We start from the raw sequence: 14,489 nt of genomic DNA, 5'->3' as shown, positions 1-14,489 counted from the left end.
CCCATCATCTGATAAACATATAGAAGCAATGTATTCAGTCAGTGTGTGTGTTTCCTACAGATGGATCCAGTAATGGGAACCCACCAGAGAGATGTCCCCGTCCTCTGTATTCCCAGGATTCCACACAGGAAGGTCACACCATCCCTCACCATCATCAGGTAGGTGGGACTGAGCATGTAGATCCAAAAATGTATTCTAAGCTATGAGAGGACATTCTTCTTTGTACCTTGTTCATTTTTATAAAAGTATTCTATCATCTTTGGGTTCAGGGTGAAGAACTAAAAGACATCAAAGTTGAGATTAAAGAAGAAGAAGATAGGTTGGTGAGTGGAGATCAGCAGTCTATGGAGGAGGGGGAGATGATTATGAAAAGTAAACAGGAGGAATCTTCTCTACATATGGACACAAGTGAGTAATAAACACTAAATATAGAACCAGTTCCCATTTTTATTTTACTTCTTGGAGTATAAAGTTTGTATTTACATTGGTACATCAGAGGAGAAAAGGTCTATGTCTACTGAATTTACCCAATAGAAAAATAAAAGTTTCAAAGCAGCAGCTGACCCACAGGACAGTAGAATGTCCATATAAAGCTCGGCCTAATCTTCTTTAGGTTATAAAGATTCCTCCCTGATCCCAAAAGGCAATCAGATAGCTCACCAGATCAACATTCTAAAATAGTCTTCCTATAATTATTAGTAACCATAAGAAGAACATCCAGTAATTTTTTCAGAGTCATCTAGAACCAGACAATTCTTCATCCACAGAGCTCTAAAAACAAATCACCCCTTCCGTATACAGAGTTTTTTGTATTCAATTATAAGCAATCTGTGTTGCTCATGTGCAAAATAGAGAACATCTTATCCTTTGGTACAGGAAAGATGGAGAAACCTTAAAAGCTGACAGTAAGAACATCATCGATGTACCTCATTAGTGTCCTGTAGGGAAAACCCACCTGAGAGGACTGATTTGTAAAGAAACTGTAATAGAAGTATCATGGAAGCTGTTCTCAGTATCTCCCTATTGCAGCATGTCCTCAGTTTCCGACCTAATTTTCACCATGCTTATAGTCTCTACTACATACTACTGTAATATGTTCACAAAGATATAAAAAACAATGAAAACATTGGTGCTAGACCGATTTATATAGCTTAATAGCAACTTGGAAAAAACAACTGGAATCTAATGTATGAATAGAGCAGTCAGACGAAGCCTGAGAATAACACAGTATTTAAGGGATTACATTAATACTCATATAAAATTGTCATAGTCCATTGATGAAGTCCATGATAATTGTTCAATAAGTACTATGAGGCAGCACACTTAGAGCGAAGCACTAGACTCTGTAAATAAAAAGCAGGAACAGAGGGGCGCCAGACTAAGTGCAGTGTTAAAATCGTGGTTTTAATGAATTAAAAAGAAATGGCAACTCACAGAGCGGATGAATATTAAAAGCATATAGAATTATAGTCGTCAGTCCCGTAATCTTCTCCAAGCCGTCCTGTTTGCCGTGGCAGCCTCAAGCACAGGCTGTGTTGTGATGGAACCAGGAAGGCAGCCGATCACCCCCAAAACCAGCGTGAACCGCAAGATGATGTCACATGAAGGGAATGGAAAGAAAGGAGGGCGCACCGACCTTGTGCATTACCACTGGTAACATTTATTAAAAAGATAAAACAGGAAATGGATACTCACAAACGAACATGAAATATCAGGCATAGACAATAGCTGCAGGTAAGCAGAATCAAACGTCAAAAACCTGGACCGGACATCGGGTAGATGAGGCAGTGTCTGACGCGTTTCAGGGGAGAACCCCTTTCTTCAGAGCCTTGACAGGTAATGGCTGCTCACATGTGAGAGCTCCTCTATATCTGTGTGTGTAGCTATGCATCCCAACCCCCACCAGCACCAGCCCCCACAGGCCACGCCCACCTGCACAGGGATCGCAACCTCCTATTATGAGAATGGTAGGGCCCTCCCTAGTGTCACTCAGTCACCATACTGACACCACGGCAACATTCCACCAGTGACCCCGCGCGTACATGGCAATAATACACCAAACTCAATAGACAAATTGATGGAACAAGTGGACGGCCAAATCCTGGTGTCAAGTATGGGCTACACGAGCTGACCAGCGGAGGTGGTCAGGCAGAGGTACTAGCCGTACCACCTCCACAGTTGTCGTGTATTGGAAGGGTGTAGTGGGCATACCGCATACTAACTTGCACGTCTTGGGGTCTTCAGCTGCTGTCTGCCGCCGGTGGAACGCACGCCGCCTCGATAACCATGAAGTGCGGGTTTACCACTGAGGCATTCGGTCATACCACACATTGAGGAACTTAATACCCGAGCGCAGGAGAGATTTCTGGACATGAAGGGAATGTCCTTTTTCAACCTGACTAACTATGTAACTAGAGATGTCATTATTTGCTTTCACTATTCACTCCATACATCAGCTGTTTGTTAGTACATTGACAGGTCTGTCAGCCTATCACATCTTCTTTTCAGTAATTTTTCTCTTTATAAGACTGATGGGTTTGCAAGCCAATTAGGTCTGAAGAAGAAGCATTTGCTTAGAAATATATTACTGCCCTCCACACGTCAGCACGCCAAGCACTCCCTTCCTGTGACGTCACATCCGGCCCGGTGCCATTTTGCGGTTCGCACTGGTTATGGTGGTGATTGGCTGCCTTCCTGGTTCCATCACAACACAGCCAGTGCTCGAGGCTGCCACGGCAAACAGGCCCGCTTGGAGAAGATTACTGACAGCTATCATTCTATATGCTATTAATATTCATCCACTCTGTGAGTTGCCATTTATTTTTAATTCATTAAAACCACGATTTTATTACTGCATTTAGTCTGGCTCCCCTCTGTTCCTGCAGTAGTATGTTCACAGTCTGACAGATTTCTGAAGCTTTATATACACTGAATATTATGTGCCACCCTTTGATTATATTTAGGGCCACACTTAAGGCCTTCCACATCCACACATGAAAGGTCCATCTCCATTCCTCAATATAACTTCATGTTCCCAACAAATGAGGTGGAGATACTGTACACCATATGAAAGGTCCATCTCCATTTCTCAATATAACATGTTCCCCACAAATGAGGAGGAGATACTGTACACCATATGAAAGGTCCATCTCCATTCCTCAATATAACGTCATGTTCCCAACAAATGAGGAGGAGATACTGTACACCATATGAAAGGTCCATCTCCATTCCTCAATATAACGTCATGTTCCCAACAAATGAGGAGGAGATACTGTACACCATATGAAAGGACCATCTCCATTCCTCAATATAACATGTTCCCCACAAATGAGGAGGAGATACTGTACACCATATGAAAGGTCCATCTCCATTCCTCAATATAACGTCATGTTCCCGACAATTGAAAAGAAGATACTGTATCCCATATGAAAGGTCCATCTCCATTCCTCAATATAACGTCATGTTCCCAACAAATGAGGAGGAGATACTGTACACCATATGAAAGGTCCATCTCCATTCCTCAATATAACGTCATGTTCCCAACAAATGAGGAGGAGATACTGTACACCATATGAAAGGTTTATCTCCATTCCTCAATATAATGTCATGTTCCCAACAAATGAGGACATACTGTACACCATATGAAAGGTCCATCTCCATACCTCAATATAATGTCATGTTCCCAACAAATGAGGAGGAGATACTGTACACCATATGAAAGGTCCATCTCCATTCCTCAATATAACGTCATGTTCCCCACAAATGAGGAGGAGATACTGTACACCATATGAAAGGTCCACCTGCAATTATTCATTATGTGATCATGTAATCAAGAAATGAGGTGGAGGAAGGTCCATCTCCATTCCTCCATAACAATGCCATTAATGCACAAAGTTGCACAGTGTGATTTGGGTGAATCGTATCGTTTATCTACTTTTAATTTATATTTCTGTTCTGATTGCACCCACTTGCATGCCGGAGCTCAAAGATTTAGACCCCTTTCAAACTGAGGTGCTTTTCAGGCGTTTTAGCGCTAAAAATAGCGCCTGGAAAGTGCCCTGAAGCTTTGGGAAGGTCATATGACCGCAGTGCAGTGTAGGATGCTGGGATATCAGGAAACCCTGTTTGAGAGGAGAAGGAGAGGAGACAAGACAGCATGGAGGCAGACAACCAGCAGGGAATGGAGGGAAGAGCAGTGGTTGCTGACAGACCAGCAAGAACCTCTACTTTTGAGCCAGAAGAGTTCAAACACTCACTAAGGACCCATCCAGAATTGTGGGATCACAAAACCTCAATTATGCAAACAGAAACAGGAAGAATTTATATGTGGAAGGATATAGCTGCCCATCATATCCAAGACTGGAGTGTCCTTTGATGTTAGCAAAGAGCAAATAAAAGTGAGTGCAAGGGTGCGGATATAAGATTAGTCCCAATCCTCTAATCCCTATCCCATAGCCCTATTCCCCTAATCCCTATCCCACTTGTCCCAATCCCCTAACCCTAATCCCAATCCCACTAGTCCCAACCCTAATCCCAGTGCCACTAGTCCCAATCCCTCAACCCTAACCCTAATCCCAGTCCCACTAGTCCCAACACTAATCCCAGTCCCACTAGTACCAATACGCTAACCCTAATCCCAGTCCCACTAGTCCCAACCCTAATCCCATTGCCACTAGTCCCAATCCCCAACCCTAACCCAAGTCCCACTAGTCCCACTCCCCTAATCCCAGTCTCACTAGTCCCAATCCCCTAACCCTAATCCCAGTCACATTAGACCCAATCCCCTGATCCCAGTCCCACTAGACCCGATCCCCTAATCCCAGTCTCTCTCACCAGTACAAACCCTAATCCCAGTCCCAGTAGTCCCAATCCCCAACCTTAACCCTAATCCCAGTCTCACTAGTCCCAATTCCCTAACTCTAATCCCAGTCCCAATACTCCCAATCCCATATCCCTAGTTCAAGTGCCACAACTCGTAATCCCCTTAATCTCAGTCCCACTAGTCTCAATCCCCCAACACTAATCCCAGTCCCACTTGTCCCTATCCCCTAACCCTAATCCCAGTCCCAATCCCCCAATCTTCATCCCAGTCCCACTATTTACAATCCCTCAACCCTAACCCTAATCCCAGTCCCACTACTCTTAATCCCCTAATCCCAGTCCTACTAGTCCCAATTACCCAACCCTAATCCCAGTCCCACTAGTCCCAATCCCCCAACCCTAACCCTAATCCCAGTCCCAATGCCCTAACCCTAATACTTTAATCCCAGTCCCAATCCCCTAAACCCAGTCCCGCTAGTCCCAATCCCCCAACCCTAATCCCAGTCCCAATCCCCCAACACTAATCCCAGTCCCACTATTTTCAATCCCCTAATCCCCATCCCACTAGTCCCAATCCCCTAACCCTAATCCCAGTCCCACTAGTCCCACCCCCCAACCCTAACCCCAGTCCCAGTAGTCCCAATCCCCTAACCCTAGTCCCAATCCCCTAACCCTAATCCCAGTCCCACTACTCCCAAGCCCCCATCCCCAGTCCCACTAGTCTCAATCCCCCAACCCCAATCACAGTCCCACTAGTCTCAATCCACCAACCCTAATCCCAGTCCAACTAGTCCCAATCCCCCAACACTAACCCTAATCCCAGTCCCACTACTCCCAATTCCACAACCCTTATCCTAGTCCCACTAGTCCCAATACCCCAACCCCAACCCTAATTCCAGTCCCACTACTCACAATCCCCCAACCCTAATCCCAGTCCCATTACTCCTAATCCCTCAACCCTAATCCCAGTCCCACTAGTGCCAGTTTCCCAACCATAACCCTAATCCCAGTCCCATTAGTCCTAATCCCCCAACCCTAATCTCAGTCCCACTAGTCCCTAACCCTTATGCCGCGTACACACGAGCGGACTTTATGGCAGACTTTGCCCGGCGGACTTTTCGACTGACTTTCTGAATGAACGGACTTGCCTACACACAATCAACCAAAGTCCGTCAAATTCGTACGTGATGACGTACGACCGGACTAAAATAAGAAAGTTCATAGCCAGTAGCCAATAGCTGCCCTAGCGTGGCTTTTTGTCCGTCGAACTAGCATACAGACGAGCGGACTTTTCGACCAGGTTCGAGTCCGTCGGATAGATTTGAAACATGTTTCAAATCTAAGTCCGTCCAACTTTTGAGAAAACAAAGTCCGCTGGAGCCCACACACGATCGAATTGTCCGACGAAATCCTGTCCGCCGGGCAAAGTCTGCCGTAAAGTCCGCTCGTGTGTACGCGGCATTATCCTAGTCCCAATCCCACAACACTCACCCTAATCCCAGTTTAATAGGTAGTCTTGCGAGTAACTGGGATGCAATCTGTGTAATGTATGCAAGCAGCAAGTAACACATTGCCAATATAAATGTGCAGATAAAACTCAAAACGAATAATGCTGCGCTAGTGTTAATAAATGTATCCAACCTCAGTGTATCAATTTTCCCATGCCAATATGAGTGTCAACATAATAACTTGTGAACATACAATAATATAATACATTCATATATATTTCTTCTTCTTATAATAAAATCCCGTGCTTGAGTGCAATCAAATAGTTAATTAATGAATAATAGCAGAAAAAAGTTGTAACCTGTTAAATCTTCACAAGTTCACCTCAGTGATCCCCAATAAGAAAAACCCTCTCATCTTACACCTTACAAAGCACAGGATTTTTCAGGATTTGTGAAGACTCAACAAGTTGCAACTTTTTTCGACATTATTCATTAATAACCTATTTGATTGCCTCAAGCACGGGATTTTATTATAATAATAAGAAACCAAACCCCCAACACTATCCCTAATCCTAGTCCCAATCCCCCAACACTAATCCCAGTCCCACTAGTCCCTAACCCTAATCCCAGTCCCAATCCCCCAACCCTAATCCCAGTCCCTAACCCTAATCCCAGTCCCACTAGTTCCACTCCCCTAACCCTAATCCTAGTCCCACTACTCCCAATCCCCCAACACTATTATTTATCTAATTGTAAATATTCCCCTACCTGCGCAAATGTGTATGTGTGATATTAGGGGTTGCTATGTGAAAGAGATTAGTGGGACTGGGATTAGGGTTAGGGGATTGGGACTAGTGAGACTGGGATTAAGGTTGGGGTTTGGAGATTGGGACTGGGATTAGGGGATGGGGATTAGTGGGACTGGGTTTAGGGTTAGGGTTGGGGGATTGGGAGTAGTTGGACTGGGATTAGGGTTGGGGATTGGGACTAGTGAGACTGGGATTAGGGTTGAGGGATTAGGACTAGTCAGACTAAGATTAAGGTTGGGGAATTGGGACTACTGGGACTGGGGTTAGAGTTGGGAGATTGGGACTAGTTGGACTGGTATTAGGGTTGGGGGATTGGGACTAGTGGGACTGGGATTAGGGTTGGGGGATTGGGTCTAGTGGGATAAGGATTAGGGTTGGGGGATTGGAACTAGTGGGACTGAGATTAGGTTTGGGGGTTTGGGACTAGTGGGACTAGGATTAGGGTTAGGGTTGGGGGGATTGGGAGTGAGTGGGACTGGGGTTAGGATTGGGGGATTGGGACTAGTGGGACTGGGATTAGGGTAGGGGGATTGGGAGTGAGTGGGACTGGGATTAGGGTTAGGGTTGGGGGATTGGGACTAGTTGGACTGGGATTAGGGTTGGGGGGTTGGGACTAGTGGGACTGGGATTAGGGTTGGGGATTGGGACTAGTTGGACTGGGATTAGGTTTAGGGTTGGGGGATTGGGAGTGAGTGGGACTGGGATTAGGGTTAGGATTGGGGGATTGGGACTAGTGGGATTGGGATTAGGTTTGAGGGATTGGGACTAGTCAGACTAAGATTAAGGTTGGGGAATTGGGACTAGTGGCACTGGGGTTAGAGTTGGGAGATTGGGACTAGTTGGACTGGTATTAGGGTTGGGGGATTGGGACTAGTGGGACTGGGATTAGGGTTGGGGGATTGGGCCTAGTGGGATTTGGGTTAGGGTTGGGGGATTGGGACTAGTGGGACTGGGATTAGGGTTGGGGGATTGGGTCTAGTGGGATAAGGATTAGGGTTGGGGGATTGGAACTAGTGGGACTGAGATTAGGTTTGGGGGTTTGGGACTAGTGGGACTAGGATTAGGGTTAGGGTTGGGGGAGTGGGAGTGAGTGGGACTGGGGTTAGGATTGGGGGATTGGGACTAGTAGGACTGGGATTAGGGTTAGGGGATTGGGAGTAGTGGGACTGGGGTTAGGATTGGGACTGGGATTAGGGTAGGGGGATTAGGAGTGAGTGGGACTGGGATTAGGGTTAGGGTTGGGGGATTGGGACTAGTTGGACTGGGATTAGGGTTGGGGGGGTTGGGACTAGTGGGACTGGGATTAGGGTTGGGGATTGGGACTAGTTGGACTGAGATTAGGGTTAGGGTTGGGGATTGTGAGTGAGTGGGACTGGGATTAGGGTTAGGATTGGGACTAGTGGGATTGGGATTAGGTTTGGGATTGGGGGATTAGGACTAGTGGCACTGGAATTAGGTTTAGGATTGAGGGATTGAGTCTAGTGGGACTGGGATTAGGGTTTGGGGATTGAGACTAGTGGGACTGGGATTAGGGTTGTGGGATTGGGACTAGTGGGACTGGGATTAGGGTTAGGGCTGTGGGATTGGGACTAGTGGGACTGGGATTAGGGTTAGGGTTGGGGGATTGGAACTAGTGGGATTAGGGTTAGGATTGGGGGATTGGGACTAGTGGGACTGGGATTAGGTTTAGGGTTGGGGGATTGGGACTAGTTGGACTGGGATTGGGGTTAGGGTTGGGGGATTGGGACTAGTCAGACTGGGATTAGGGTTAGGGTTGGGGGATTGGGACTAGTGAGACTGGAATTAAGGTTGAAGGATTGGGACTAGTGGGACTGGGATTAGGGTTAGGATTGAGACTAGTGGGACTGGGATTAAGGTTAGACTTGGGGGGTTGGGACTAGTGGGACTGGGATTAGGGTTGGGGATTGGGACTAGTTGGACTGAGATTAGGGTTGGGGATTGGGAGTGAGTGGGACTGGGATTAGGGTTAGGATTGGGGGATTGGGACTAGTGGGATTGGGATTAGGTTTGGGATTGGGGGTTAGGACTAGTGGGACTGGAATTAGGTTTAGGATTGAGGGATTGAGTCTAGTGGGACTGGGATTAGGGTTTGTAGATTGGGATTAGGGTTGTGGGATTGGGACTAGTAGGACTGGGATTAGGGTTAGGGCTGTGGGATTGGGACTAGTGGGACTGGGATTAGGGTTAGGGTTGGGGGATTGGAACTAGTGGGACTGGGATTAGGGTTAGGATTGGGGGATTGGGACTAGTGGGACTGGGATTAGATTTAGGGTTGGGGGATTGGGACTAGTTGGACTGGGATTGGGGTTAGGGTTGGGGGATTGGGACTAGTGAGACTGGAATTAAGGTTGGAGGATTGGGACTAGTGGGACTGGGATTAGGGTTAGGATTGGGACTAGTGGGACTGGGATTAGGATTAGAGTTGGGGGGATTGGGACTAGTGGGACTGGGATTAGGATTGGGGATTGGGACTAGTGGGACTTGGATTAGGGCTAGGATTGGAGGATTGGGACTAGTGGGACTGGGATTAGGGTTGGGGGATTGGGACTAGTTGGACTGGGATTAGGGTTAGGGTTGGGGGATTGGGAGTGAGTGGGATTAGGGTTAGGATTGGGGGATTGGGACTAGTGGGACTGGGATTAGGTCTGGGATTGGGACTAGTGGGACTGGGATTAGGGTTAGGATTGGGGGATTGAGTCTAGTGGGATTGGGACTAGTGGAACTGGGATTAGGGTTGGGGGATTGGGATAGTGGGACTGGGATTAGGGTTAGGGTTGTGGGATTGGGACTAGTGGGACAGGGATTAGGTTTAGGGTTGGTGGATTGGGACTAGTTGGACTGGGATTGGGGTTAGGGTTGGGGATTAGGAGTAGTGGGACTGGGATTGGGGGATTGGGACTAGTGGGACTGGGATTAGGTTTAGGGTTGGGGGATTGGGACTAGTAAGACTGGTGTTAGGGTTGGGGGATTGAGACTAGTGAGACTAGGGTTAGGGTTGGGGGATTGGGACTAGTGGGACTGGGATTAGGGTTAGGATTGGGACTAGTGGGACTGGGATTAGGGCTAGGATTGGAGGATTGGGACTAGTGGGACTGGGATTAGGTTTGGGATTGGAGGATTGGGACTATTGGGACTCAGATTAGGGTTAGGATTGGGGGATTGGGACTAGTGTGACTGGGGTTAGGGTTGGGGGATTGGGACTAGGATTCGGGTTGTGGGATTGGGACTAGAGGGACTGGGATTAGGGTTAGGGTTGGGGGATTGGGAGTGAGTGGGATGGGATTAGGGTTAGGATTCGGGGATTGGGACTAGTGGGACTGGGATTAGGTTTGGGATTGGGACTAGTGGGACTGGGATTAGGTTTTGGGCATTGGGACTAGTGGGACTGGGATTAGGGTTGGGGATTGGGACTAGTGGGACTGGGATTAGGGTTAGGGTTGTGGGATTGGGACTAGTGGGACAGGGGTTAGGGTTGGGGGATTGGGACTAGTTGGACTGGGATTAGGGTTAGGATTGGGGGATTGGGACTAGTGGGACTGGGATTAGGTATAGGATTTTGGGATTGGGACTAGTGGGACTGGGATTAGGTTAAGGGTTGGGGGATTGGGACGAGTTGGACTGGGATTGGGGTTAGGGTTGGGGAAATGGGAGTAGTGGGACTGGGATTGGGGGATTGGGACTGGGATTAGATTTAGGGTTGGGGGATTGGGACTAGTCAGACTGGTGTTAGGGTTGGGGGATTGGGACTAGTGAGACTGGGATTAGGGTTAGGGTGGGGGGATTGGGACTAGTGGGACTGGGATTAGGATTGGGACTAGTGGGACTGGGATTAGGTCTAGGATTGGGACTAGTGGGACTGGGATTAGGTTTGGGATTGGGGGATTGGGACTAGTGGGATTCGGATTAGGGTTAGGATTGGGGGATTGGGACTAGTGGGACTGGGGTTTGGCGTTGGGGGATTGGGACTAGGATTCAGGTTGTGGGATTGGGACTAGAGGGACTGGGGTTAGGGTTGTGGGATTAGGACTAGTGGGACTGGGATTAGGTTTAGGGTTGGGGGATTGGGACTAGTTGGACTAGGATTGGGGTTAGGGTTGGGGGATTGGGACTAGTTGGACTAGGATTGGGGTGGGTTAGGGTTGGGGGATTGGGATTAGTGGGACTGGGATTAGGATTGGGGGATTGGGATTAGTGGGACTGGGATATTTCCACTCGTGTTGCAATGCTCATCTGAGTGTAATTTCAGAACTTTCTGGGGTCACAAGTCCTGATAAAACAACACAAATGTCCCTCTTGAGGAGTGCTCTTGTAGGGCGGGATGAACCCAAAAGTGACATCTCTACCTCTGTTTAATGATATTTTCCCAATAGAGGAGCACAAACAGCAGCTCAGCAAATTCCATCTTCTCTGTGTTCCCGCTCTCCCCTCCACCAAATACAAGGAAGTGATGTAGGAAGTGCACAGGAAGTGATGTAGGAAGTTCACAGGAAGTGATGTAGGGGGGGTTGTTGGTTAACGCCAACGCTTAAAAAATGCCTTAAAATCCCCTGAGCGGTGCACTAATTTTAGCGATAACGCGACAATAGTGCTAGGAGTTTTTAAGGCATTTTTCAAGCTCAATGTGAAAGAAGCTCTTAGTGCGAGACCAACATATATGACTCCTGAATACAAGATTCCAAAAATTCTTCTAACATTTATTGTAAAATTGTTTCTCATCAGATGACCATAATGTGCGGAATACGTCTGAGGAATCTTCTGATAAATCACATTCCAGGACTCTAAGATCTCACAGTAGAAATACTTTAATAGATCCGTCTATTCCCGAGGAACCTTCTTCAGGGCAGGAAGGAGATCACACAGAGGAGAGTTCATTCACATGTTCAGTGTGTGGGAAACTTTTCAAAAAAAAGAGATCACTTCTTAGACACAAGAAATATCACAATGCTGAGCGTCCCTATTCATGTTCAGAGTGCGGGAAATGTTTCACTGTGAAAGGAAAACTTCTTATACACAAAAAAATTCACACAGGTGACTTTTCATGCTCAGAATGTGGGAAATGTTTCACTGACAACCAAAGCCTTCTTACACACCAGTACAGTCACACGGGTGAGCGTCCCTTCTCATGTTCAGAGTGCGGGAAATGTTACACTGCGAAAAAAAGACTTAGTATACATAAAAGAAGTCACACAGGTGAGCGTCCTTATTCATGTTCAGAGTGCGGGAAAGGTTATAATGATAAACAAAGTCTTATTACACACCAGAGAAGTCACACAGGTGAGCAACCCTATTCATGTTCAGAGTGCGGGAAATGTTTCAGTCGGAAAAAAAATCTTATTAGACACCAGATGCTTCATACGGGGGAGCGTCCCTATTCATGTTCTGAGTGTGGGAAATGTTTCATTGAGAAAGCAAAACTTCTTGTACACCAGAGAGATCACACGGGCGAGCGTCCATATTCATGTTCGGAGTGTGGGAAATGTTTCAAATGGAAATATTCATTCGATACACACCGGAAGCTTCACACGGGTGTGCGTCCCTATTCATGTTCAGAGTGCGGAAAATCTTTTTCACAGAAAGGAGACCTTGTGTATCACCAAAGATTTCACACAGGTGAGCGTCCTTATTCATGTTCAGAGTGCGGGAAATCTTTTGCGTCGCATGGAGGCCTTATGTATCACCAGAGAATTCACACAGGTGAGCGTCCTTATTCATGTTCAGAGTGCGGGAAATCTTTCATGGCGAAATCAAGCCTTGTGCTACATCAGAGAAGTCACATAAGATAACAATCTTTCTCATGATAACAGTGGTGTGTTGGGGGTGGGGCGGAATATATTGAATGTTTTTCAGGTTCGGTTTGATAGATCTGAGTCTGCAGGGATTGAATTCTAGTAATACGATCCTCTAAACATATAGAGATGACTCGGTCCCGCACTCACACAGACCGCACCATACAACTAAACTGTGCTAATACATGGCCAGATATGACAATACATGGACAACACTTCTTATTGGTTGATATCGGTTTCTGTACATTATTGCTCTTTTTATGTTTTACTGAAGAAGCCGGCTTCTCATTGGTCCAACCAATAATAAATACGCTTTATGGTTTATTATCTTCAATTATAAAGGTTTTGATTTAGATTCTAGCTTAGTTTTTATTGTTTATTAACCATTTGAAGCCATTTTAAACCCCCTTCCTGTATACGCCATTCTTTCATTTTTTGCACAGTGATATTTGACTGACAATTACTCGGTCATGCAACACTGTACCCAAATGAATTTTATATCATTTTTATGAGATATATAAAGCTTTCCTTTTAGTTGTGTTTCTCCCTAACTTTTACTATACAGTATAATGGCAAAAAGAGAAAAAAAATGTAGAATAAATAGTATTTTTCTTGGTTTTTCTCATAAAAAAATGCAAATTAATAACCTTTTTTAATTAATTTAGGGCAACATGTATTTTTCTACATTTCTTTGGTAAAGTACAAAGCAAATAAGCGTATATTATTTACTCTGTGTGAAAGTTATAAAGTCATCAAACTATGGTATATATATTTGAAAATATCAATCCTGATGTTCTGGCGGCCTATCTCAATTCTTGAGGCCCTAAAATGCCAGGACAGAACGCATACCCCCAAAATGACATCTATGTAGACAGTCCAAGGTGTTTAGTAAGAGGCATGCAGAGTTGTTTGATGCTGTAAGTTTTTGCCACAATCTTTTTGGAAAATAAATGAAATAAAATCTGATTTTTATTTCACAAAGTTGTCATTTTAACAATTTATTTCTCACACACAACATGGGTATACTTACAAATACACTTTCTTCTACTCCTTTCAAGCATGGGGATACCACATGTGTGAGACTTTTTATATGTCTAAATGCATAGAGGGGGTCCAAAATCCAAGGAGCACCTTCAGGCTTTCAAAGTGCATAAATGTTGACTTCCTATCACATTTCTTGAGGCCCTGCAGTGCCAGGAAAAGAGAAACACCCACAAAATTACCACATTTTGGAAAGTAAACACCCTAAGGTATCTTTTTAAGAGGTATGATGAGTCTTTTGAGGATTTCATTTTTCTGCCACAAGTTTTTAGAAAATACAGGAAAAAAATGAAAATTATTTAAAAAAAAAAACAACCTGTCAATTAATAAAATATCATAAACACAGTAAGGGCATATTTACAATTTCACCCAAAATATATTCCACTACTCAGGTAAATATATAGTACAAAATAATAGGGGCTTTTAAGGTGCTGATTAATACACAAATATTGTTAAAATTGAACCATTTTTTGTATAATTTCAGTTAAAAATAATTAAAACCACGAATCTCACTGTGTTTTGATCAGCAAACATAGTTTACATATTCCATTACAATAGATGTG

General features: G+C 45.3%; 1 protein-coding gene across 1 annotated transcript in view; it reads left to right on the top strand.

The window, feature by feature from the left end:
• The window catches only part of LOC141106856 (uncharacterized), a 46,653-nt gene extending 32,829 nt beyond the window's left edge, over positions 1-13,824 (top strand). Inside the window, exons 12-14 of the mRNA XM_073597786.1 lie at positions 61-158; positions 270-408; positions 11,819-13,824. Of these exons, the coding sequence (XP_073453887.1) occupies positions 61-158; positions 270-408; positions 11,819-12,882 (1,301 nt within the window). The 3' untranslated portion in view covers positions 12,883-13,824. The remainder of the gene's footprint in view (positions 1-60; positions 159-269; positions 409-11,818) is intronic.
• The last annotated feature ends 665 nt before the right edge of the window (positions 13,825-14,489 follow it).

The sequence above is a fragment of the Aquarana catesbeiana genome, linkage group LG08 (genome assembly GCF_042186555.1).
Source record: "Aquarana catesbeiana isolate 2022-GZ linkage group LG08, ASM4218655v1, whole genome shotgun sequence".
In the NCBI taxonomy this organism is placed as follows: Eukaryota; Metazoa; Chordata; class Amphibia; order Anura; family Ranidae; genus Aquarana; species Aquarana catesbeiana.
Note: the sequence above shows the minus strand (reverse complement) of the source record. Positions and strands in the feature narration are given on the sequence as shown.